This window comes from Sus scrofa, chromosome 2, assembly GCF_000003025.6.
Source record: "Sus scrofa isolate TJ Tabasco breed Duroc chromosome 2, Sscrofa11.1, whole genome shotgun sequence".
Classification (NCBI taxonomy): Eukaryota; Metazoa; Chordata; class Mammalia; order Artiodactyla; family Suidae; genus Sus; species Sus scrofa.
The window spans coordinates 69272950-69299774 of record NC_010444.4 but is presented as its reverse complement, the minus strand read 5'-3'; the positions used below and the strand labels follow the sequence as shown (position 1 = coordinate 69299774).

The 26825-nt window shown below is 52.0% G+C and overlaps 2 protein-coding genes across 13 annotated transcripts; both read left to right on the top strand.

Annotated features, from left to right (window-relative positions):
• Positions 367-6238, top strand: S1PR5 (sphingosine-1-phosphate receptor 5). Of its 8 annotated transcripts, none has more exons than XM_021076735.1 (2): positions 367-1733; positions 3891-6238. In XM_021076735.1, the coding sequence occupies exon 2, from the start codon at positions 3909-3911 to the stop codon at positions 5103-5105; it is 1197 nt and encodes a 398-aa protein (XP_020932394.1). In that variant the 5' UTR covers positions 367-1733; positions 3891-3908; the 3' UTR covers positions 5106-6238.
• KEAP1 (kelch-like ECH-associated protein 1) lies at positions 9508-18835 on the top strand. Of its 5 annotated transcripts, XM_021076654.1 has the most exons (7): positions 9778-9963; positions 10275-10376; positions 12029-12714; positions 14788-15473; positions 17024-17229; positions 17518-17694; positions 18105-18834. In XM_021076654.1, the coding sequence occupies exons 3-7, from the start codon at positions 12076-12078 to the stop codon at positions 18269-18271; spliced, it is 1875 nt and encodes a 624-aa protein (XP_020932313.1). In that variant the 5' UTR covers positions 9778-9963; positions 10275-10376; positions 12029-12075; the 3' UTR covers positions 18272-18834.

Below are 26825 nucleotides of genomic sequence, written 5' to 3'. Positions count from 1 at the left end.
TTAACCCACTGAGCGAGGCCAGGGATCAAACCCGCAACCTTGTGGTTACTACTTGGATTTGTTAACCACTGAGCCACGAAGGGAACTCCCTCAAGGTAATTTCTTTTCTTTTTTTTCTTTCTTTTCTTTTCTTTTTTTTTCTCTTTAGGGCTACACCAGTGGCATTTGGAAGTTTCCAGGCTAGGGGTGGAATCGGAGCTACAGCTGCCGGCCTACACCACAACCACAGCAACTTGGGATCCGAGCCATGTCTAAGACCTATACCACAGCTCAAGGCAATGCTGGATCCCTGACCCACTTCAAGATTTCTACCATAGCTCACAGCAATGCTGTATCCTTAACCCACTGATCAGGGCCAGAAATTGAACCCGCATCCTCATGGATACTAGTCAGATTCATTTCTGCTGCGCCACAACGGAAACTCCTACTCAAAGTAATTTCAGATGGTGCTAACTGCCACATGAGGTTGGGGAGAAGGGGGACACATCAGGGAAAGCCTCTCTGAGGAAATACGAGCTAGGAAGGTCTGGGGAAGGGTTTTCCAGACAGGCAGATCCCCAAGTGCCAAGGTCTAGAAGCAGGTGAAGAACTGGGTGGGGGAAGCTCAAAGAAAGTAAGGCAGAGGGAGAGTGGAGATATACAGAGGAGAGATGCTCCAGGGCCTTGTGGGATTGGGGCGTTTACTCTGAGCCCCATATGAAGGCATGGGAAGGCCGGAGGCAGGACAGGAATATGATTGCGTGTGATCGCATGCATGAGGTGGCATGAGTTGGGGGTGCTGGGCCTGGGACCCATGGCCGGAAGAGCCCCCTTGCACCCTGTAGGGGCCCGTGGGAGGTGAGATTGCCACTGCCTGGGAGGTGAGAAGCAGCCACTTTCCCACCCTGGGGTGTGGCTTCCCCCTATGCAAAAGGGGGTCATTGATCCAGAACAGTCTATGCACCAGGCATGGCCCCCACCATGTTTGGGGAATCTACAGGGCTCTTCCCAGCAGGCTTTTCCAGGAGGCTGTGGGGCTGTGGCACCCAAACCTTATCTCAGCCCTCCTACCCCACTTGGGCTTCACTGTCTGTTCTGCTCCCAGTATGTTTGTTGGAGCAGATGGGAGTGGTTCTGTTTGCAGCCCCAGGAAGCCCTGAAGGCCTGGAGGGGGATGTGACCTGGCCTGGGTGCCCCACCCCCCGCCCCAGGGGCACCCCTTCAATCCATCCCCAGCCTGCGGCTCACAGTCCCTGGGACGCCCTCACCGTGGCCGGCAAAGCCTGAGGCGGCCAGAGCAAAGGGCACAGTTCTGGTGAAGGTCATTGCAACCAGGCCCAGCCCCCCCTTCCACTGCTGGTCTGAGGAAGCTTCCCAGGCTGGAAGCTCCTGGGAACTGGGGGTGGGGGTGCGGGGCCAGCTGGGACTGGCCCGTCGGAGGAGCGGAGGCCTGGGAGAGGCGTGGGAGAGAGACAGACTGAGAAAGACAAAGACAGTGACGGAGAGAGAGGCGCACAGAGACAGGGAGAGACTCAGAGACCAGAAGAGAGACACACACAGAGAAAGTGAAGGAGACATTCATTCATTCATTCATTCACTCACTTTCTCAGCGGCTACTTATTCGGCACAGGCTTCGTCCTCGGCAGAGTCTACGACAGACACAAATCCCTGTCACGGTGGGGCTGACAGTCCGATGGGGACACAGCCCAGAAACAACGATAACGGAGTAAATCGCCTTGTCGGGAGTGATAAGGGTGAGAGAGACGGGGTGGGGGAAACAGGAACTTGGGAGCCACTCTCCTTATCTGGGGGAGGGGACGGTTCCCACCAGAATCTGGTCTGCGCCTGCCCCTCCCCCACTTGCCCCAAGCAGGCGGTGGGAGCGGGGAGATGGGGTGGGGCCTACTCCCGGAAGCCGCTCGGACCTATCTACTGGGGGGGAGGGGATGCGCCTACCTCTGCCCCTGCGAAGCCCCCTCCTAGTTCGGGGTGCCAGGTCCCTCCGCTGACGGGGCGTCTTTGGGGTGCAGCCCAGAAGGTTCAGTTGTAAGGTAGGTGGAAAATGGGGAGGGACCAGTGCCCAGGGCCGGAGGTCAGATAGGACCCCTCTACTGGGGAGGGGGGAGGGAAGAGGCTCAGGTTGTGGCCTCCAGGGTGAAGAATCCTCCCCTTCGCCTGTCCCCCGGTCCTCCCACCGCGATGGACCGTCCCTAGGAGGCGGCCCAGGCCCGGAGCGGGGGAGCCGAGGGCTCGCCGGTGCCAGTCGCCGCCAGGGTGCGTTCCGGTGCCGCGGCGGGGGGCACAGGCTGGCAGACACAGGCTGGTAGCCCGGGCCCCAAGAGGAGGGGGCAACTACTTGCGAACGCCAGGGCTCGGCGTGGCGGGCCTGTCCCCTGTCCTGTCAGCTCCAGCCCCGCCCCTGAACACGGCCGCTCACTCGGGTCCAGGCAGCGGGACCGCTGAGGGCGCACCACCTGGGCGCAGGGGTGAGTGTACAGCACTGGGTCCCTTTTAGGCGCGGGGCTCAGCCTGCTGGAAGGGGGTTACCCTGGCCACTACCCTTGCCCCCTTGCGTGGGTATCCCGGGCTTTTCCCAAAGGCCTCCTGGGAGGGGAAAACCGGTGACTCCGAGAGTGGACGCGGGACCCGGGTTGGGGGTGGGGGCCACCCGGAATCTCCCGGCCTCACCCTCTCCCGGCCTCCCCACTGCAAGTTTCGCTGCCTCAATTCTGCCTCCAGGCAAGCCGAGGCATGGCGGGCGGTGCACAGGCTGTGAGCCTCTGCGTAGCGTCCCCAACCGAGCGAGGATAACCTGTATCAGCGTGCATTTGGTGCCTCCCGCTCCCCCAGCGTGGCTGAGTCTGTGACTCCTTGTGAGTCTGTATTTGCGCCTGGCTTCCTGTGTGCAACTGAAGCCATTTGTTTCTGCCATGTCCGAATAAGTCCGTTCCCCTTTCCAGGCCGGTGTAGTTGTAATTCCCCGGTTTCCTCATCGGAGTCCTGCTATTGTGTAACTGTTTCTGCGTGGATGTGTTTGTGTGGGAACATGAAACCTTTGTGCCTGCTTCTATGTGAGGTACTTCTTTTGAGCCTCAGCTTCCTCCTCTGTGAATTGGGACTAAGGGAGAGCTGTCAAGGGGATGAAAAGGCCCAGTCGCAGATGGGAGGTATTATTATACTTTAATGACATGGATGCCTTCTGCAAGAGTCTGTCTGTGAGGTGTGGATTCTGTCTGCCGCCACCAGGCTCTGCCTCAGCAAAATGGCTGGATAGGCTCAGCTTTCTCACTTGGGGTTCTGCGGTGGATTAAGGGGGGTTCACAGGAAAAAGCCCTGTGTGCGCTGGGGCATATATTTGTGGGTGCTGGGTTCCAGGCTGGGTGTGGGTGGAGGCTGTGAAATTGTGGCCTGTGAGACTCGGCATGAGATCCCATTTGCGTGTGGCAGAATTTAATTCTGCCTCTGTGGCCCTGCCCATGTGTAAGTGTATTTTCGTGTTTCCTTGATGGGGTATAAGTGCGAATTTTGCCCTAGTTTGTGACTCTTTGTGTACATGTCTTTGTTGGTATGTCACTGTATTTGTGTGTCTTTTTCTGTGTGTGATTGTTTCCGTTTATGATTAATATGCCTCTGGATATGCATGCTTGTGTGTGAATTATTAGTGTCCCTTTCTTGTGGAACTGTGTGCTACCCTGTCCGTTCGTGATATTTGTGTGTGTCTTTGTGTTGGCCTGTCGCCATGGACGCCCCCCTTCCGTCAGGAACTCTTTCTGGGCCCCTAGGCATCCTGTGGGATTCGTAATAAGGGGTTAGGGTTCCCTTACCATGTGAGGACCACTGCCTGTGCCCGCCTCCGCAGGCCGTGGTGATGGTGCCTGCCAGGTCTGACCTTACACCCAACCTCTCCGCAGCTTTGGGGCGGGAGGCCCATGGAGCCGGGGCTGCTGCGGCCAGCGCCTGTGAGCGAGGTCATCGTCCTGCATTACAACTACACCGGCAAGCTCCGAGGTGCGCGCTACCAGCCAGGTGCGGGGCTGCGCGCCGACGCCGTGGTGTGCCTGGCCGTGTGCGCGCTCATCGTGCTCGAGAACTTAGCAGTGCTGGTCGTGCTCGGACGCCACCCACGCTTCCATGCGCCCATGTTCCTGCTCCTGGGCAGCCTCACGTTGTCGGATCTGTTGGCCGGCGCCGCCTATGCAGCCAACATCCTGCTGTCAGGGCCGCTCACACTGCGCCTGTCGCCCGCGCTCTGGTTCGCGCGTGAGGGAGGCGTTTTCGTGGCGCTCGCCGCATCGGTGCTGAGCCTCTTGGCCATAGCGCTCGAGCGCCTCCTCACCATGGAGCGCCGAGGACCCGCGCCCGCCGCGCGTCGGGGGCGCACGCTGGCGCTGGCCGCCGGCGCCTGGGGCGTGTCGCTGCTCCTCGGGCTACTGCCGGCACTAGGCTGGAATTGCCTGGGGCGTCTGGAAGCCTGCTCCACGGTCCTGCCACTCTATGCCAAGGCCTACGTGCTCTTCTGCGTGCTCGCTTTCGTGGGCATCCTGGCCGCCATCTGTGGACTCTATGCACGCATCTACTGCCAGGTGCGTGCCAAAGCACAGCGCCTGCGGGTGCGCCCTGGGGCTGGAGAGGGCACCTCCGCCCGGGCGCGCGGGACGCCGCGTTCGTTGGCGCTGTTGCGCACGCTCAGCGTGGTGCTCGTGGCCTTCGTGGCATGTTGGGGCCCTCTCTTCTTGCTGCTCTTGCTGGACGTGGCGTGCCCCGCGCGCGCCTGCCCCGTGCTCCTGCAGGCAGACCCCTTTCTGGGTCTGGCCATGGCCAACTCACTTCTGAACCCCATCATCTACACATTCACCAACCGCGACCTCCGCCACGCACTCCTGCGCCTCATCTGCTGCGGCCGCCGCCCCTGCTGGGGAGGCTCTGGCACCTCCCGGAGTCCGGGGAGCACCCTTGGGGCTTCTGGCGGCCTGCACCGCTGGCTACCTCCCGGCATGGACCGCAGCTCTAGCCGCTCCGAGCGCTCGTCGCCCCAGCGGGACGGACTGGACACTAGCGGCTCCACCGGCAGCCCTGCCGCGCCCACAGCCGCTCAGACCCTGGTACCCCCGCCCGCCGCAGACTGACGCCCTTTGGCCAGCCGTTGCCCTCACTAAGAGCTCTTTTGCCGACGTCCTTCCTTCCCTTCCCTCTTTCTCTCTTTTTCATTTTTGGCCGCCCTGCGGCATATGGAGCTTCCAGGCCAGGGTTCAGATTTGAGTCGCAGTTGCGACCTAAGTTACAGCTGTGGCAACGCTGGATCCTGAACCCACTGTGCCAGGCCGGGGGTCGAACATGTGTCCCAGCACTCCCAAGAGGCTGCCGATTCCGTTGCGCCACAGCGGGAACTCCTCGACTTTCTTTTTAAATTAAGGAATTTATGGGAAAAGCCGCTGAAGATGGTGGAGGCAGAAAAGATGGAAGAAGATGTATTTTATTGACACTAAACCTCGAAGCAGTGAAGAAAACAGACAAAAATCCTTGCCTTGTGGAATTGATATTCTGGTGGTGGACATAGACAATAACGGAGTGAAAAGGTACGGAGATAATTCCACGGACAATATAGTGATGCAGTGGTGGTCAGGGAATGCCTCTCTACAGAGGTGGCAACAGGTGTTATGACTTGAGATGGTCACTGTCCTGGGAATTTCTGAAGGATGAGCACTTCAGGGTAGGGTTAACAACAGGTGCAAAGGGTCTGAGGCTAGAATATGTGTGTTCTCTGAAAAGTAAGGATCCCAGTGTGGCTGGAGCTAGGATGGAGAGGGAGAGTGGGAAGAAACAGAGGCAGGGAAATAATGGGGCAGATTTTGCAGGGCCTTATGGGACAGGGGGAATTTTCTTTTGCTCTGAGTGAAGTGAGATTCATGGAGGGTTCCAGGCAGAGGAGAGACTGAATTTGGTCCAGATGTTTACAAATGCCTCTGGTCTTTGTGAGGTGGGGGGCAAAGCTAGGAGAACAAGGTGCCCTGAACTGACCTAGGTGAGTGATGATAAGGCCTCAGACCATGTGGATTCTTGACAGATTTGAGAAGTATGGACCAAGTTACTGAGGCATTGGGTGTGAGAAAGGAGTCAAGGACAGCTCTTCACTTTAGAGGAGAGCCCAAAGACAGGGCACCCCAAAATCGACTCTGGGAGACTCAACCAATCCATCTGAAACAAAATTTCTTTGAATGTGGTGTCCTACATAAAAAATAAAAATATAATCGGATTATAAGAGTGATTACAGTTTATTGTACCTGGCTAGCTGCTCCACATGCTAGGCCCAGGACATGCCTTTTTCTTACCTTTACTGCAACTTTGCAAGGTAGGTTTTCCTCACCCCCATTTGATAGTGAAACTCCAAGATCTACTTTGCCCAAGTGTCTTAGACAGGATATTAGCCCAGATGGTCAGGCTCCGGGCATGAGGAGGCACAGGCCTGATATCTAGCCCCTCTGGAGCAGTCTGTCGAGGCCAGGTTGCCCCTCCCTCCTTTAAGGGTCTTCATTCTCGGCGGGGGCGATGTTAGGGCCCCATTTGTGCCCATAAAAGGCTTCAGGAGCGCTGGCCGAGGCTTCCTGCTCTCCCCAGCCTCCAGCTGGCCGCAGGCACATTCCTAACTTCTGTGCCCTGGGGCCCGCGGGAAAGGGGCGGAATCGGGGTGGGAGGTGGGAGTAGGGGGTGCGGTCTTCGGGCTCAGGTTGCGGCGCGCCACCTGCCGGGAAACAGCGAAACTGCAGGCACCCGCAAAGATGGCTGTGTGTTTCGGGGCCACTGACCCAGCCTGTCATGCTGAGTCCCCGTGGGCCACACGCAGGCCGTCTCTGCAGGCAGCACGCACGGGGAACCAACCTACTTCCTGGAACACAAACACACTCAAACCTAGGGTCACATCCCAGAACTGAACCCAGTTTCCCACCTGGCCTGGTTCCCCTATTCCCAGGGTCCTGTAAACTTCCAGAGCAACCTGAGACACTTACCCCACTGTTCACTTGTTTGCTGGTGTGACAGCAGATTTATTCACTTGCTCACATTTTACAAAATTCAAAAAGCACCAATACCCCCTCTTCGATGCATGCACTGTTGGGATGCATGCACTTCCAGAGCTATTCTGTGGATAAATGAGCTGAAATGGAAATACATTTTCTCTCTTTTTACACAACTTTAGCATCTCTCTCCACTTTGTTCACTCAGTAGTATATCTGGGAAATTGTTGCACTTTTAGATTTTATGCTGTGTTCATCAGCTCTGGCTGTCATGACAAGCACCATAGCCTAGGTGGCTTAAACAACCAAAATTTATTTCTCACAGTTCTAGAGGCTCAAAGTCCAAGACCAAGGTGTCAGCAGGTTTGGGTTCTGATGAGAGCTCTCTTCCTGGCTTATAGACAGCTGCTCTCTCGGCCTGTGTTCTCACATGGTAGAGGGAGAGTAAGAGCAATTTCTCTGGTTTCTCTTCTTAAAAGAACACTAATGCCATCATGAGGGCCCCACCCTCACAACCTCATCTAAACCTGATTATCTCCCCAAATCTCCATCTCCAGATACCATCACACTGGGGATTAGGGCTTCAATATATGAGTGGTGGGGGAAGGGGGCACGATTCAGCCTACAGCACTTTTTTTTTCTTTTTAGGGCCACATGTGAGGCATGTGGAAGTTCCCAGGCTAGGGGTCATCAGAGCTGCAGCTGCCAGCCTATGCCACAGCCACAGCAACTTGGGACCCAAGCCACATCTTTGAACTACACCACAGCTCATGGCAATTCGGGATCCTTAAACCAATGATCGAGGCCAGGAATCGAACCCACATCTTAATGGATACTAGTTAGGTTCTTAACTCAATAAGCTACAACAGGAATTTCACAGCACTTACCACCCCTCCACGTTAAAAAAACAAACAAACAAGGTAAACATTTATACAGCAAATGTCCTGCTTCTATTCACTGGCTGCCATGGTATTTCACAACGTAGACGTCCCACCACTTATTACACTAAGGCCCTAGGGACACCTGTGTTGAGTCCAACACTTTGCCTTTATACACAGTGTTGCAATAAACATCTGTGTACATACATCCTCCTGCACATATGCAAGGGTACCTTGGATAAATATCTACACGTGGCACCCGCTGGATCACAGGCCTTGTAGGTATTATTTTGAGAGATAAGAAAGTTTCCTTTGCGCGTTGAGGAAGGTATTCAGCAGCTTTGTTACCGCGCCCTCTCTGGAGCTATCCAGAAGCGCATCTTCACACAATAGGAGGGGAAGGAAGGGCGTGGAATTAATCCCAGACCCAGACCAGGGACCTTGAATCTTACAGGTTTACCTGGAGATGAGCAGAATCCTTTTTTTTTGGGGGGGGGTCGTCTTTGTCTTTTTAGGGTCGCACCAGCGGTATGTCGGCATAGGGAGGTTCCCAGGCTAGGTGTCTAATCGGAGCTATAGCTGCCAGCCTACAGCACAGCCAGAGCCATGCCAAATCCAGGCCGCGTCTGCGACCTACACCACAGCTCACCGCAACGCCGGCTAGAGATCGAACCCACAACCTCATGGTTCCTAGTTGGATTCGTTTGCGCTGCGCCACGATGGGAACTCGGAATCCTTTCTTAGATCAATATCTGTACCGCCTAGCGTTTCCCTGTATTCACTTAGTTTTCTGTTTTCTTTTTCTTTCTTTCTTTCTTTCTCTTTCTTTCCTTTTTCTTTTTCTTTCTTTCTTTCTTTTCTTTCTTTCCTTCTTTCTTTCTTTCTTTCTTTCTTTCTTCTCTCTCTCTTTCTCTCTCTCTCTTCCTTCCTTCCTTTCTTTTTTCGCTTTTTAGGGCCGCACCCATGGCATATGGGGGTTCCCAGGCTACAGGTGGAATTGGAGCTGTAGCCGCTGGCCTACACCACAGCCACAGCAATGTCAGATCTGAGTGGCATCTGTGACCTACACCACAGCTCAAGACAACCCAGGATCTGCAACCCACTGACCAAGGCCAGGGATCGAACCTGCGTCCTCATGGGTGCTAGTCAGATTCGGTTCCGCTGAGCCAGGACAGGAACTTCTCACTTAAGTTTTCATATAGATGTACTCTTAAAAAAATTTTTAATGCATTTATTGAAGTTACCTTTATATCACAGACAGCATAAGTGGTAAATCAGTATCACTTGCCATGAAGAATAAAAATCCATATTTTATTGGGCGCAAGTGTTCTTATTTAGTATTCCAGATAACCTAGCAGGTAGGTGCTTTTATTGTTAACATTCTTATAGCGAGGAAACTGAAGCCTGGAGAGGTTAATTAAGCTACAGGCCCACCCGCACAGAGCTAGAGTGGCAGAGCTGGAGTTCGTATCTCTTCCCGAGAGCTTCACGCTCTTTCAGATTGGCGATAACTAAAAAATAAAGACAATGAAAATTCAAGTGGGTAGACAATTCTAACTGGATCCTGCGCTGCCTTAATGTGAGGCCCGCGCCCTGTGAAGTTAAAGGGACAAAGAAGAGCAGGTCGTGGACAGCAGACACGCACAGAAATCGACAAAACTAGGCGGATGGAGGGGACTGCGAGGGGGGTACCGGCCAGATAGGCTTCGCGGTGATCCCTCGCCCGATGCCCAGCTCTATGCCCACGGGCGCCGAGGCACCTGCGGGAAGGGCGGGGAATCGAGACTCCTTCCCCGCCGCGCCCTCTCCGCCCTCTCCCCGCCTCCTTCCCGGGCGTCCTGAGGCTGCCCCCCCACTCGACGGCCGCGACCCCGAAGGCTGAGCCACCCCAGAACCAAGGCCCCCCCGCGACGGCGGAAGCGCCCGCGGGCCTCTCACAAGGAAAATTAGTCGAGAGCCGCCCCCGGCCGGGCCGAGGCCCTTAGGGCTTCCCGGAAGCTCGGTGAGCGGGTGGCACCACGGTGCCCCAGAGCCGCCGCGGAGCCCAGGCTTCCCCACCTCGTAGGGAGAGCGGCAGAGGCTACGCGACGACCCAGGTGAGCGCGGCGGCAGGTCGGCGGTGGTGAGGGATGCCCACTGATCCCTGGTGCGGGGACGGGCTGGGCCTCGAACCTGGGGCTCTGATTCTCTGCGGCTCCTACCACGAGTTTGGGAGCGCCGAGCGCTGCGGTCATTGGCCCCGTCGCAAAGACCGCTGTGGTCGCCGCGCTGAGGCTGCGCAGCTGGGCGACAGCTAGCGTGGGCGGGGTGGGGTGGGGAGCGGCCCCTCCGCTGTCCCCGCCGCTCGAGGAGGCCGGGGGCCGCCGGGACTTTTATTCTGACACGGCCGGCGCCCGGCTCTGCTTAGTCATGGTGACCTGCGCGCGTTCCGCACCTCCCCCCTGCACGCTGCGATGGAGGCGCCTGGGCCTGGGCGACGGAGGCGGAGCCCGAGAGCGGCCATGGCGGGGTGAGTGAGGCGGCCTGCGCCCGGGCGGCGGGTACCGTGGGCCGTGAGTGCCCTGCGGCCGTGCCTGGGGGCCGGAGAACTGCGCGTTGCGGGCCGGTCGCCTCGGGGTTCCCGCGGCTCCGCGGAGGCCAGAAGGGTGCGGTTCGAGTCGGAGCCTTTTGTTGGACGGCGCAACTCGCGGGGTGGCCCGAGAGCGACGCAAACCGAGCCAAGGGCCCAGGGAGCGCCGCTCCGACCAAGGCCGGGGGATTCCGGGACGTTGGGGGGCTTGGTCTTCGCCCTGGGGCTGGCAGTGGAGAGGCGGCGGCGGGGTCACTTCCTCCCTTTTCCAGGCCTTGGCAGCTCAGGCAGGACATGCGCAGTCTCCCACTTACCGCTTCATGGGGGTGGCGGGGGAGTGCCCAGGGCCCAGGGGGCACCGTTGGCCGATTGGCCCATGACCAAGAGGCCGGCCTGGGCCTCAGCTGGGGAGAGGCGGCCATGGCCCGGTGGAGGAGGGTGATCTGGCAGGCACACTGGAGTGGGCAGTCAGCCAGCCATAGCTCATTGACCCCTGCACGGTGCCAGATCCCAGGCAGAGAGGCACAGGAGAGGATGGGCACAGCCCTGACCTACACAGGGCTACCTGTCCTCAGAAACCTGGGGGCTCAGGGCCAGACGGATGGGCCATCCTTCAAGGAGGAAGCAAAGGAGCTCATTTCAATTCTTGACAAGTGCTGTGATGGAAATAAAGCAGGGAGGAGGTGACTGAGTTGAGCCCAGGGAAAGATGAGTTAGAGAAACTTGGGGAGCCTCTTGCAGATTCCCTCCTCCCTGAAGGACTTTTCAAAACACAGCTCCTGCCCTGGCTGTCGAGTCTCCACAGGTTTCTTGGAAACCCTTCAATAGTCATTATGCTCATTATACTCCTTACCGATTTTTCAGATTGCCTGTCATTCTGCCTCTGAGCCTTTGCACTTGCTCTCTCTCTGCCTAGAAAACTCTCATCCCACCCCCACCTCCTTCATATGTTCACCCCTCTTGTCTCAGCACCAACAGAGGCCTGGAATACCTGAGTTAAAGTAACTGCCCTCAAGTCACACTATCACAATGTGCTGTCATTTCCTTCAAAGCCTCAATTTTTGCTCAAGTCTTGCTTATTTTACTTATGGCTCCTCCATTCCCAAGTGTCAGCTCTAAGGGAGCACAGTGTATGTCAGTCTTACTCACTGCTGTGTCCCTGGTGTCTAGAACTGTGCCTGGTAGTGGTCCACAGTAGATGCTCAATAAATGTTGGTGAGGTGAATGAAGGAAGGAGATGGATATGCCCTAGGAAGGGAAGGACCATCAGATAACTGGAACAGAATGAGCAAAGGGGACAGGTGGACAGGAGCTGATTGTGAAGGGCTTTGCCAGCCATTGAAGAGTTTGGTTTTACTCTGTGCCACAGGGCTTGGCGGGGGGCAGTGTGGGGGGGATTCTGGCAGGGGAGGGACATCATCTGACCTATGATATAAGGTGGACCCTTGGGCTGGTGAGGCCATTGGGCAGTTAGCACAGATGGACACTGCTTCACCTGGGCTTGGGAAGGAAAACTGGTCTAGGAGTTGCTTTATTTTAGAAAAGGCTTGGCCCCAGGCCCTGCCCGCAGCCCTGTGCTCTCCCTCCTCCAGGCCTCTGAGTGCCAGTGGTGGTGTTGTCCCTTGTCATCTGGAACCCCATGCAACCGGAACCCAGGCCTAGTGGGGCTGGGGCACACACCCAATTTCTGCCCCTGAGGTCACAGCGCCCCGAAGGGGCAGGGGACACGGTGATGTACGCCTCCACGGAGTGCAAGGCTGAGGTGACCCCCTCGCAGCACGGCAACCGCACCTTTAGCTACACGCTGGAGGACCACACCAAGCAAGCCTTTGGCATCATGAATGAACTGCGGCTCAGCCAACAGCTATGCGATGTTACGCTGCAGGTCAAGTACGAGGATGCACCAGCTGCCCAGTTCATGGCCCACAAGGTGGTGCTGGCTTCATCCAGCCCTGTCTTCAAGGCTATGTTCACCAACGGGCTGCGGGAGCAGGGCATGGAGGTAGTGTCCATTGAGGGGATCCACCCTAAGGTCATGGAGCGCCTCATCGAGTTCGCTTACACGGCCTCCATCTCCATGGGTGAGAAGTGTGTGCTCCATGTCATGAATGGTGCTGTCATGTACCAGATTGACAGTGTGGTCCGTGCCTGCAGCGACTTCCTGGTGCAGCAGCTGGACCCCAGCAATGCCATTGGCATTGCCAACTTCGCCGAGCAGATTGGCTGTGCCGAGCTACACCAGCGTGCCCGAGAGTACATCTACATGCACTTTGGGGAGGTGAGTGAGGGCAATTGACATGGATCCAGGGCTTGGGAGCAGTGTCTGAAGAACCAAGGACAGATGGGAGCTCATTTCTTTTTGAGATGTGAAAGGTCAAGGCAAGGAGCTGGAGAAAAATGGGGTTCTGAATTCTTATTCTACACATCTTGGGCAACTCTGGGGAACAGCTCAAGAAAGTGAGGCCTTCATAGGTCCCTGGGCTCCTGGTTTCTCTGGGGTCAAAGGTGGGGACAGGGTGCAGTGAGTACGTTGGCATTTCCACACTGGGGTGCACTGAGTAGGGCCCGACATTTCAGGCCGTCAGCAAATATTTATTGAACACCCATGATGTGCTGTAGACCGCAAGTGTGACCCTTAGACATGTTTTCTTTGGTCCACATAGTGTTGTTCTTACACTATTCTTTGTTTCGTTTTCATTTTTAAGTGGAGGAAGTTGTGAACAGAAAAAATAAGTGCTTATCGAGCACTTACTGTGGACCAGCCTCTGTTCTAAGTGATTTCCATCCTTTAAATCACTGAATCTTCCCAGCTATCAGGTGTGTGTGCTTTGGAATGCCTTCCAGGACATTTTCAAAGTCTTCCTGTGGCTGGGATCAGCTGGGGGTGGACACTACCCTGGTCTCCATTTCTTTCCTTTACTCTGCACCACCTTTGGAGTTGACCAAATGCCCCAAGGACCTAAGGCCTATGGCTTCCAGGGAGGTGGCCTGAGAGCAGGGCTCTCCCACTAGTCTACACAGTACTGGTTTCAAGGGATTGCATGGGCTCGGGGTACCAGAAAGGTGAGGACCCACTGATGTGGGGTAAACAAATTATTTATAGGGACTGGGCCTGACAAAAAATATTTGCCCTGTATACCCTAGGAGTAGCCCTGCTCTGAGATAGTTAGTAGTATAACCTCCCTTTTAGGGAGGAGGAAAACCCAGGCACAGAGTGTTTCAGGTATTTGCCCAAGGTCCCACACTTAGAAAGTACTGGGCCAAGGAGTTCCGTTGTGGCTCACGGTTAACAAAACCGACTAGTATCCATGAGGATGCAGGTTTGATCCCTGGCCCCACCCAGTGGGTTAAGGATCTGGCATTGCTGTGAGCTGAGGTCTCAGACACGGCTCAGATATGGCGTTGCTGTGGCTATGGTGTAGGCCGGCGGCTACAGCTCTGATTCAGCCCCTAACCTGGGAACTTCCATATGCTGGGAGTGCGGCCCTAAAAAGACAAAAAAAAAAAAAGAAAAAAAAGTCCTGGACCAAAATTGCAACTCAGGCTGCTTTCTTCCAGCCTGAACCTTTTATTTATTTATGTTTTGGCCCCATCTACAGCATGCAGAAGTTCCCAGATCAGGGATTGAACTGTACCACAGCAGCAACCTGAACCACAACAGTGACAATGCTGGATCCTCAACCTGCTGTGCCAGCAGGGAGCTCTCTGAACTTTTTTTCCTAGAATATTCTATTGTTATTTCCTTTTTTTTTTTTTTTTTGTCTTTTGTCTTAGGGCCACTCCCACAGCATATGAAGGTTCCCAGGCTAGGGGTCTAATTGGAGCTACAGCTGCCGGCCTACGCCACAGCCACAGCAACGTTAGATCTGAGCCACATCTGAGAACCTATACCATAGCTTATGGCAATGCTGGATCCTTAACCCACTGAGCAAGGCCAGGGATCGAACCCGCAACCTTATGGTTCCTGGTCGGATTGATTTCTGCTGTGCCACGAGGGAACTCTGCTATTTCCTTTTTAGCCAGTCTGCTCTTTTGTAAAAGTAATTTCATTTTTTACAAAGGGTAATGATCTCAGAGTTCAAACACAGAATGATACTAAACCATATGTGATACATCATGTCTTTGCCCATTTACCTGAGTACTTATGTACTACATGCCTGGCATGTTGCATTAACTCATTTAATCCTCACAAACTGTGAGGTTCAGACTATTTTAAATGCCCATTTTACACCTGAGGAAACTGAAATTGACAGAGGCAGGTTGAGTGACTTATCCAAGATCATAGCACTGTTGAGGGGATGGCAAGGGAGAGAGACATAGAAGTCAGCCCGTCGCACAATGCCCTCTGCAGGTGGCCAAGCAAGAGGAATTCTTCAATTTGTCCCACTGCCAGCTGGTGACCCTCATTAGCCGGGACGATCTGAATGTGCGCTGCGAGTCTGAGGTCTTCCATGCCTGCATCAACTGGGTCAAGTACGACTGTGAGCAGCGGCGTTTCTACGTGCAGGCGCTGCTGCGGGCTGTGCGCTGCCACTCGCTCACGCCCCACTTCCTGCAGATGCAGCTGCAGAAGTGCGAGATCCTGCAGTCGGACTCCCGCTGCAAGGACTACCTGGTCAAGATCTTCCAAGAGCTCACTCTGCACAAGCCCACACAGGTGATGCCCTGCCGAGCACCCAAGGTTGGCCGGCTCATCTACACTGCCGGCGGCTACTTCCGCCAGTCACTCAGCTACCTGGAGGCCTACAACCCCAGTGATGGCACATGGCTCCGGCTGGCGGACCTGCAGGTGCCCCGTAGCGGCCTGGCAGGCTGTGTGGTGGGCGGGCTGCTGTATGCTGTGGGCGGCCGGAACAATTCACCCGACGGCAACACCGACTCCAGCGCCCTGGACTGTTACAACCCCATGACCAACCAGTGGTCGCCCTGTGCCCCCATGAGCGTACCACGAAATCGAATTGGGGTTGGGGTCATCGATGGGCACATCTATGCTGTAGGTGGCTCCCATGGCTGTATCCACCACAACAGTGTGGAGAGGTGAGTGGCGGGGTCAGGAGGGGTGGGCTCCGAGGGTCCTGCTGCTAACAGGTCCCATGCCATTGGGATCTAGGGGTTCCCTCCCCACTGTTGCTGAGTGCTTTTCTCTGTGCCTTGTCTTCAGGGAGTGGAAGCCTCAAGGTGAAACTAAACACCTGAGAGATTTTTTTTTTTGCTTTTTAAGGCCATACCGGCGGAATATGGAGGGTCTCAGACTAGAGGTTGAATCATCAGAGCTGTAGCTGCTGGCCTATGCCACAGCCACAGCAATGGGGATCTGAGCTGAGTCTGTAACCTACACCACAGCTTATGGCAATGCTGGATCCTTAACCCACTGAGCAAGGCCAGGGATCGAACCCGCAACCTCATGGTTACTAGTCTGATTCATTTCCACTGCACCACAACGGGAACTCCACATCTGAGAGATTTATGATCGTGACCTTGGATGATGTATCTGGGCCTGGAAACTGTTCATGGGGCCGTTACAAATCCATACAGCAACTTTGTGCAGATTTGGGGAAAGTCTCCTCAGTTTGAAATTGTTGTAATAGGCTAATTTTGTGAAAATGTAACGCCTCACTGCTATCTGTCCAAAAATTGTTGTTATGAACATATGTCTGAGGCCTGCTATTTGGAAGATGCCCCCATAGATGTGGTGCCCTTGTGCAGTACGCAGCCTGAACAACTGTGCATGGTGACCCTGTGTTTAGAAGCTGAATGTTTTGGGCTTTTGACTCTTGTGTAGCCTAGACCTCTGCCTTTTTCTTTTCCAGAAGTGTGAGCCAGGTTACCTTCTCACCTGAAACATGTTAAACTCCCCAGCTGTCCATAGGATACCTGGCATTGGTGGGTTTGGAGTAAGGCCAGGAGTGGGAATTTTTAATACACGCCTCAGACAGAGGGCTCTAATGTACATAGTCTTTGAATAGGACAATAAGATGATGCATCACCCTCAGCAGGCCACTTTCAAGATAAAAGGGGCCCTAGGAATTATTCTAGGAGCACAGGCCTGAACTGAAAATGCCCCAGCCAACTGGGATATATGGTCACTCCATCTTTGACCATCATAATTTGAGAAGAACCATGCCAGGCTGTAGCCATGTTGTTAGAACTGGGGTTCTAGTGTTCAAGAAGGCTGGATCACACCCCAGCTCTGCCACTTCCTTGGTGACCCTGGGCCTGCCACTTCACCTCTCTGTGCCTCCGTCTTGTCATCTGAGAAGTAAGGGACGATCATGAGGACTGACTTCGCCACCACACTGGATGGTCTTTGGTGAGATGACACACGTAACACTCAGTACAGGGCCTGGCGGTGTTGTGATGGAGCCATTGGGGTCCAGCAGATGTACGTGTGACCTTGAGCAGATGGTGGCTATGAACCTTAGTTCTCTTATCTGGAGAAGGGACCTACTGATAACTTGTGCCTGAGGGAATCCTTGTGAGGATTAAAGAGTTCAAGTGCCTGGAGGCCTAGCAGAATCTAAGTGTGGGGGGGTCAGTGTTCCTGGTTAGCAGTGGTTGCTGTTGTCACTGTTATTATGTCCTTGCAGGTATGAACCCGAGCGGGATGAGTGGCACTTGGTGGCTCCAATGCTGACGCGAAGGATCGGGGTGGGAGTGGCTGTCCTCAACCGTCTGCTCTACGCAGTTGGGGGCTTTGACGGGACAAACCGCCTCAACTCAGCAGAGTGTTACTACCCAGAGAGGAATGAGTGGCGAATGATCACACCCATGAACACCATTCGAAGTGGGGCAGGTGGGCGGGGGCTTCAGGGAGGGGAGCCAGGAGACACACCCTCTCACCCCTAGGAGTGAAACTTGGCCAGGCCACTTGTCTCAACCTTGAACCCTGTGGCACACACAGGAGAGCTAGATTCTGAGAGTCCAAGCTCCTCTGTCCCAGCTTTGTTTTTGAAGGTTTCCTCAGAAGAGGGGAGAAGGGAGAGGGAAGGGAGAGGGGAGGGTCCCCCCGACCCGAAAAGGTGGTGGCCGGGGCACCCTAGGCCAGGCCCTGGAGTCAACCTCTCTGTGTGGTGTGGTTTAGGAGTCTGTGTCCTGCACAACTGTATCTATGCTGCGGGGGGCTACGATGGTCAGGACCAGCTGAACAGTGTGGAACGCTACGACGTGGAGACAGAAACGTGGACTTTCGTAGCCCCCATGAAGCATCGGCGAAGCGCCCTGGGGATTACTGTGCATCAGGGAAGAATCTATGTTCTCGGTGAGGCCCTGGGAGTGGGAGTCTGGGTGGAGAAGCCCATCTAGCCTCATCTTTTAGGGGCAGGCTCAAATCATGGTGGGAAAGAGTTCCATTTGTGGCTCAGTGGTAACAAATTCGACTGACTAGTATCCATGAGGATGCAGGTTCAATCTCTGACCTCACTCAGTGGTTTAAGATCCGGCTTTGCTATGAGCTGTGGTTTAGGTCTCAGACATGGCTCGGATCCCGTGTTGCTGTGGCTGTGGCATAGGCCAGCAGCTGCAGCTCCACTTCGACCCCTGGCCTGGGAACTTCCATATGCTGTACCTGTGGTGCCCCCACCCTCAAAAATCCTGGTGGGAGGCTTCTCGTGGTTTCTCCCTTTCCCCAGCCTTCGGAGGGACTGACCATCCCTTTTACTCTTCTGGCAGGAGGCTATGATGGTCACACATTCTTGGACAGTGTGGAATGTTATGACCCAGACACGGACACCTGGAGCGAGGTGACCCGCATGACATCCGGCCGGAGTGGGGTTGGTGTCGCCGTCACCATGGAACCCTGTCGGAAGCAGATTGACCAGCAGAACTGTACCTGTTGAGCCACTTTTGTTTCTTGGGCAAAAAAAGGGTCAGATCAAGAGTATTATCACTTTTGTATCAAAACAGGGACAAAAGAAAAAGCTACAGAGCAAAGGCTTGTCCTCCAAGATAGGAAGCTGGGATGCCTCAGTGTTAAAACGACAACTCCAAAGGCCAGAGTGGGAACCTGTGAGCCTGTCAGAGTGGTCCCAGGAATGTCTGGGAGAACTTGCCTGGGAGGTGGGTGCAGGAAGGGCGGGCCCCCGGAGAGAGGCCCCCAAACCCACTACCCCAAGACTGGGCCTGGGTCCTACACCAGCAGCCACCACCTCCCTTTGGGATGAAAGCAGGTGCCGAGGACAGACTGTTTTTTTTTCCCTGCAACTCTGTGTTTGGTTCCTTGAGGCCTGGGAAGGAGCCAACTGAGGCCTCAGGGGCTGAGGCCCCTTCCTGCTTAAGGACCCCAGGGACGGGCCTGTACATAGAAACCACTGGATATCGCTGCCCTGGACAGTCATTTTGTTGATAAGTAACCCTGTAACTTTCCAATGAAAATAAAGAACAAACTAACTAGTGTCTTCCACTGGAGCTCTCAGCTGGAGGTCTTGAACCCCTGGGGGCAGAAAGGACTCTTCCTCTGAAATGTACTGAAGTCTTTGATTTAGGGCTTGGATTTGAAACCAGTTTGTTATCTCTGCCCATTGAACTTTTAAATGTAGGGCATCTTTCTCCCCATAGGCAAGCCACACAGGGCTTGCTTTGTCCATCACTTTTAGCTGCTTTAAAGACACCTACCTAACCCCTTTACACATCTCCTAGGGCTCCCTGAGGTTAATTTCACATATGCACAGTGTATATTTTCACAGTTAATTTTTTGGCCACGCCCTCAGCATGTGGAAGTCCCCTGGCCAGCAGGGATCAAACCCAAGCTCCTGTTGCAACCTGTACCACAGCTGCGGCAACACTGGATCCTCGCTGTGCCACACGAGAACTTCCTCACAGTTAATATTTTAAGGCAGACCATCCCCACATGCCTCCCAATTTGTTGAAAGTATCCTTATGCACTTAAGTAACATAGACTTTTATTTTATTTGGGTACCTGGATATTAAAAGGACAAAGGGATTCTTGGAAATTGACTTAGGCAGAGGGCTCAATAGTCTGGTTCCTTATGAACAATGTGTGTGAAGGGAGTATGTGGCCTGGATCTTTTCTTCTGCCAATCAACTCTCTTCAAGCTCTGGGAGTGGAGAAAAGAATGCAGTATGGTCTCAACTAGGGTATTTCACAGGTTCTTCCAAATAGCTTAGAGAGGAAGCATTTGATGCCTGCCTTGCCGGGGAAATCCCCCTACGTCCCATCGCTGCAGCTTCACTCAGTTCACCTGGAGGCTGTCTTAGCCAGCCCAGTTCTCTGATCCTCATCCTAAGGTTTTTATGGAACAAGAAAATCTGTTGGCTGCATTGAATGGATGGGGGAGGACTTGCAGTTGTAAATGTACCTAGATAGACCTTTAGTGTCTACAAGTTCTTGTGTTTGTTTTTTGCTTTTTAGGGCCACACCCGTGGCATATGAAGGTTCCCAGGCTGGGGGTCTAATCGGAGCTACAGCTGCCGGCATATATCTCAGCAATGTCAGATATGAGCCGTGTCTGCAACCTACACCACAGCTCACAGCAATGCCGGATCTTCAACCCACTGAGTGAGGCCAGGGATGGAACTGGCAACCTTATGGTTCCTAGTTGGATTGTTTTTGCTGCGCCATGATGGGAACTCCATTTCTACACATTCTTTGTATTCATTAGCGCTGTGAGCTAAGAATGGCAAGCTTGAAATTTTTTTTGTGTGGAGGGGTGTGCCCTCAGCATGCAGAAGTTCCTGGGCCAGGGATCGAACCTGAGCCACCAAGCCCCAGAAGTGACAACGGGCCACAGCAGTCGGTGAGAATGCCGAATCTTTAACCTCCAAGCCACCAGGGATCTCCAACTTTGATTTCTTTACAGATGAGAAGCGGAGGTTCAGAAAGGTGACTTGCCTAAGGTCACTAGATTGTTTTTGGCTATACACACTGACCCCAGGGAACCTCTTTAATATCCCTTCTCACAGTCACAGAGGTATAGAGTGCTGTGGCTGAGAGGGGCTGCTTTGTTGTACTCCACAGGTCAGATCTGCACTCTGCCTCCACCTAGGTCAGGGGTCCTGAGAAAGCATTCTTAAGAAGTGTTTTCTCACAGAAATCCAAAGGAACTGATAAGTGTAAAATTGAGGGAAGGAGGGGCAAGATTCTGGACAGAGGAAGCATCACACGCAAAGGTCCTGTGGCACTGAGAAGCAAGTCTAGATGAAGCTCTGAGGCAGGAGGAACAGGGTGGCAGGAGAGGATAAACAAAGAGGTGGGTGTGGGGGGAGCCAGACCCGTGGGTCATATTCTTTTCACTCATTAAATACCTAAAGACTATCTTTTTTTTTTGCCTTTTCTAGGGCCGCTCCCACAGTGTATGGAGGTTCCCAGGCTAGGGGTCTAATCGGAGCTGTAGCCACCGGCCTACACCAGAGCCACAGCAACGCGGGATCCGAGCCACATCTGCAAACTACACCACAGCTCACGGCAACACTGGATCATTAACCCACTGAGAAAGGCCAGGGATTGAACCTGCAACCTCATGGTTCCTAGTCGGATTCGTTAACCACTGCGCCACAATGGGAACTCCCTAAAGACTATCTTTTCAAAGTTCCAGAGTTTCTGCTGTGGTGCAATGGGATGGGCGGCATCTCTGGAACCCTGCGATGCAGATTCAACCCCCAGCCTGGCACAGTGGGTTAAGGATCCCACATTGCCATGGCTGCAGCATAGGTCTGTGGCTCTGATCTGATCCCTGGCCTGGGAATTCCATATGCAGTGGGGCAGCCAAAAAGAAAGAAAGAAAAGTTCGAATATTACAGATAAAGCTGAAATCTTACTCTCATTCCAGCCCCTCTAAATTTAAAAAATTTAATAATTTCAGTATTGTATGTTCTATGTAGTTCCTTATGAAAACATTGTATTATTCTGCAACTTGCTTTTTTCCTTCATCCTCCAGTAAGATCCATCTGTGATGTCACATTCCTTTTACCAGCTATCGGATGTTCTGTTTTATCTCTTCCTCTGCTGACAGATGTTTAGGTTGTTTCCAATTTCTCAGAATTACAGATAAGGCTGCAATATCCATTCTTAATCATGTCTCCTTGGGCACAAGTGTGTATATTTCTCCAGATGGATACTAAGAGGTAGAACTTACTGGATCCTGGGTAAGCACGGCTTTTCTAGATGCTGCCAGATGATCCTCCAAAGTGGTTGTAACAAATCATATTGCTGCTGTTTCTAGAAGTCCTTTATAAATTTACACAGTCAAATGTATCACTCTTTCTTGATGGTTCTTTCCTTCCGTGTCATAAAAAGGAAAAGAACCTCATGTTGGTCTTTTCTGCAGCTTCCTACCCATTTGTTAAGTTATTGTCTCCTGTCTATAAATTAATTGTTTCTGCCTAAGTTAACCAAAGTTGGTTTTGTGTGTGTGCATTATTTTTTTGGCTGCACCTGCAGCATGTGGAACTTCCTGGGCTGAGGATTGAACCCATGGCACAGCAACAACTTGAACCACAGTAGATCCTTAACCCACTGAGCCACTGGGAACTCCCAAAGTTGGTTTTTGTTGGTTCTGTGAGAACTAAGACTCCTGACTAATAGAGACATTGAGAAATTTTTAAAATATATTTTATTTTTAAAAAGTTTTTTGTCTGTTTTTCTTTTTTTTTTTTTTTTTTTTTTCTTTTTAGGGCTGCACCCGAGGCATATGGAAGTTCCCAGGCTAGGGGCTGAATTGGAGCTACAGCTGCCGGCCTATACCACAGCCACAGCAACTCAGAATACGAGCCTCTTCTGCAATGTACACCACAGCTCACGGCAATGCCAGATCCTTAACCCACTGAGCGAGGCCATGGATCAAACCCACAACCTCATGGATCCTAGTTGGGATCGTTAACCACTAAGCCATAAAGGGAACTTCCTGCACTTGGATTCTTAACCCACAACAGCGGGAACTCCTGTTTTATTGACATTTTAATGACTTGTTGACCTACACGTCCATTTATGCACCAACTTCATTGTTTTAATTACTACAGTTTTATAACATCTTATTATCAGATAGAACAAATCCCTCCTTCCCCTCTTTTTCATTCTTTCTTTTTAATAGTCTGAACTATTATTGCATATTTTTCCCTCCCTCTAAAGGATGACATTTCATGAAAAAAAGAAATTTTGACTCAATTGCATTAAAACTGTCCAGCTGGGAAGAAAAAAAAATTTACATTGGGTCTCTCCATTCATGAATTTTTATCTGTCCATTTAGTGAAGACTTTGCTGTCCTCAGGAAAGCTTTATAAGTTTTCCACAAAGGGCTTGCAATAGGTTTTGTAGGAGTTTGTACAGGCCTTGTTGCTAATGTCAATGAGATCTTTGCTCATTGATCCTTTTATTTATTTTTTATTGAAGAAATTTTTTTTTCTTTTCTTTTTAGGGCCACACCTGCACGCTAGGGATGGAATGGGAGCTGTAGCTGCTGACCTACACCACAGCAACACGGTATCCAAGCTGTGTCTGCGATCTACACCACAGCTCACAGAAATGCCAGATCCCTGACCCACTGAGTGAGGCCAGGGATTGAACCCACATCCTCATGGATACTAGTCGGATTCGTTTCCCCTGCACCACAACAGGAACTCCCTCAATGATTCTTTAAAATTGGTATTTCTGGTATATGAGAAAGTTGCTGTTATACTGATCTTCCACCAGCACCTTTTTTTTTTTTTTTTTTTTAGGGCTGCACCTGTGGCATGTGGAAGTTCCCAGACTAGGGGATGAAACAGATGCCACATCCACAGCAACACCGGATCTGAGCTGTGTCTGCATCCTGCAGCTCTTGGAAACTCGGGATCCTTTAATCCACTGAGTGAGGCCAGAGATCGAACTCTCATCCTCATGGATACTAACTGGGTTCTTGATGAGCCACAATGAGAACTCCAATCTGGATTATTAAAGTTGTTAAAGTTGGAATGATAATGATAATATTTAATAACCCCAGAGCACTATACAAGTGTTACTTAAAATTCCTCACTGGCTTTCATTATCTGTGAAAAGATCAATCCTTGCACCAACCCACCTGTCTCTTTTGTTTGCTTTTTAGGGCAAAACAAGTTCCCAAGCTAGGGGTCAATGCAAGCTGCAGCTGTGCCACAGCCATAGCAACCTGGGATCCGAGATGAGTCTGCAACCTGCACCACAACTCACAGCAATTGATCGAACCCCCATCCTCATGGATGCTAGTCAGGCTTGTTACCGCTGAGTCACAGCAATGGGAACGCAAACCTACCTGTCTTGTGATAGTTCTGTAGCTTCTCAAGACCTTCAGGGCTGATATGGGAAGTGTGGTCTAAAAGGCGTGTAGCACCCTCTTGTGGGCCTCTGGATGAAAAGACGAACTATTTCCAAGAGAAGAAAAAGGAGCAAGATTGGAGGAGCCCCAGAGTGCAGAATTCTCTGATCTTAACTTTTTCCTTTTTTTTTGGTTTTTTTAGGGCTGCACCCGCAGCATATGGCTAAGGGTCAGACTGAAGCTTACACCACAGCTATAGCAATGCCAGATCTGAGCCATGACTGCAATGTTGGATCCTTAACCCACTGAGTGAGTCCAGGGACAGGACCTGCATCCTCATGGATACTAGCTGGATTCATTACCGCTGAGCCACAATGGGAACTCCCCCTATTTTTTATTTTATTGTTATTATTATTATTATTATTTTGTCTTTTTGCCATTTCTTGGGCTGCTCCTGCTGCATATTAGACTAGGGGTCTAATCGGAGCTGTAGCCACTGGCCTATGCCAGAGCCACAGCAACACAGGATCCGAGCTGCATCTGCTACCTACACCACAGCTCACGGCAACTCCGGATCCTTAACCCACTGAGCAAGGGCAGGGATCGAACCCACAACCTCATGGCTCCTAGTCAGATTCGTTAACTACTGAGCCACAAGGGGACCCCCCCATTTTTTAAATTAGCATTTTTTGAGTTCCCTTACGGTGCAGTGGGTTAAATAGCCAGCGTTGTCACTATAGCCTGGGAACTTCCACATACCATGGCTAAAAAAAAAAAAAAAAAAAAATAGAATTCTTCAAAATTTCTGGGAAAATTGTATTTTTACAAATAAAAACAACTTCAAATATGTCCAGGAATCTCCCTATTTAAAGGACTCTCCGTCCTGTGAGCCACAGCACCAAATCCACACCTCAGAGTTGTAAGTTTGATTTTATTATGCCACATATTAAGCAGGACACCCAGGAAAACTTTTCAGGCTACATATCCCAGGATCTTCTCGGATTTTTTTTTGTTTGTTTTTAGGGCCGCACATACAGCATATAGAAGTTCCCAGGTTAGTGGTCCAATGGGAGCTGCAGCTGCCAGCCTACACCACAGCCACAGAAACGCAGGACAGGAGCAGAATCTTCAAACTATACTGCAGCCTGAGGCAACGGTGGATCCTTAACCCAGGGAGTGAGGCCAGGGATCAAACCCACATCAGTCAGGTTCTTAACCTCATGAGCCATAAGGGGAACTCTTCCTCTGCGATTTAATCAGCTGACTTAGACAACTTTTGCAGGAATTTGAAACTGCTGCCCAAGGCTGATGTCAGCTACCTCTGTCTTCACTTACAGCTTCAGTGTCAGGAAAGATTAATAACATTAGTCAAAGAGTTAGTGTTTGTCTCAGCCGTCACAGGTGGATTTTCTTTCATTTCTAGCCCATGTCTTCCTCTTACTGATCATATTTCACCCTCCCTGATCATCTCGCAATTCATCTAAGGATTCATCAAATCCAAGTGAAGACATGAGGCAGGAACAACAAATATTTCAGTGCCTACCATATTCCTGATACTGTGTAGATACGACTGGGAGAAGAACCCATGATTTCTGCCCTCCTGTAATCCAGAGTCAGCAGGGGTGGGTGTGGACAGTTATTTGCATGATTGTTCATTAACCTATAACCAGAAACTCTGAAAAATGCTCTAGGAAAAAGGAGCTTGCCGAAGTCGTAAACATTGTGTTTGTTGGCCATGTGTTCATAATTATTTTTCTATTCTTCACCTTGTTCGCCATTTTATTTACTGGCACACAGTAGGAGCTTCACTCATATTTGAATATTAAGTAGATGAATTTTTTCTTTTTTCTTCTTTTTGTCTTTTCTAGGGCCGCTCCCGCGGCATATGGAGGTTCCCAGGCTAGGGGTCCAATAGGAGCTGTAGCTGCCGGCCTACACCAGAACCACAGCAACATGGGATCTGAGCTGTGTCTGCAACCCACACCACAGCTCACGGCAACGCCGGATCCTTAACCTACTGAGCAAGGTCAGGAATTGAACCCACAACCTTATGGTTCCTAGTTGATTTGTTAACCACTGAGCCACAACGGGAACTCCTAAGTAGATGAATTCTTGGTCACAAAGGATGTATGATAAACATTTGTGGGATTGGCTGGAACTGGTCAGGTCTTCTAGATGCTTCTCCAAGGGTGTGGATTTTGCCAGCTCTGTGCAAAAGTGGAGCTACTTAGCCTATTAGGATTTTAGTTTATAGCCAAAACAGCCCTTTTGATCTCTCTTATCGTTACCATGAGATTTCTTGGAACTTCATGGGACAGAGTAATCCCTGTTTCAGCTAACAGCCTTTCCATATCCAATTGCTCATTAAGTACCTGCTGATGATATCAGGAACTGTGAGAAGCCCTTGATAAATATTTTAAGACAGATTTAACTTTTTTTTTTTTTTTTTTTTTTTGGTCTTTTTAGGGCTGCACCCGCAGCACATGGAGGTTCCCAGTCTAGGGGTCAAATCGGAACTACAGCTGCCGGACTATGCCACAGCCATAGCAACGCCTGATCCAAGCCACATCTGCAACCTACACCACAGTTCACGGCAACACCGGAGCCTTAACCCACTGAGCAAGGCCAGGAATCGAACGGCAACCTCATTGTTCCTGGTCAGATTCGTTTCAGCTGCACCACTACCGGAACTCCTTAAGGCAGATTTAGATACTTCCTGCAGCTCCCATTTTAAGAGAAACAGCCCCAGTTCCCTAAGCAATTTCTCACGTGACATGGTGAGTTCCTTTATCAGCTAGTTTCACTCCCACTTAATTTTTTTTTTTTTTTTGTCTTTTTGCTATTTCTTGGGCCGCTCCTGTGGCATATGGAGGTTCCCAGGCTAGGGGTCCAATCGGAGCTGTAGCTGCCAGCCTACGCCAGAGCCACAGCAACACAGGATCCGAGCCGCGTCTGCGACCTACACCACAGCTCACGGCAACGCCGGATCGTGAACCCACTGAGCAAGGGCAGGGATCGAACCCGAAACCTCATGGTTCCTAGTCGGATTCGTTAACCACTGCACCACGACGGGAACTCCCCACTTAAATATTTTAAGGGTGATTTAAGTCTTGCCTTCCCCCTCCAGGACTGGAGGCAGGAAAGTGCAGAAGGGGCCTTTGGGACT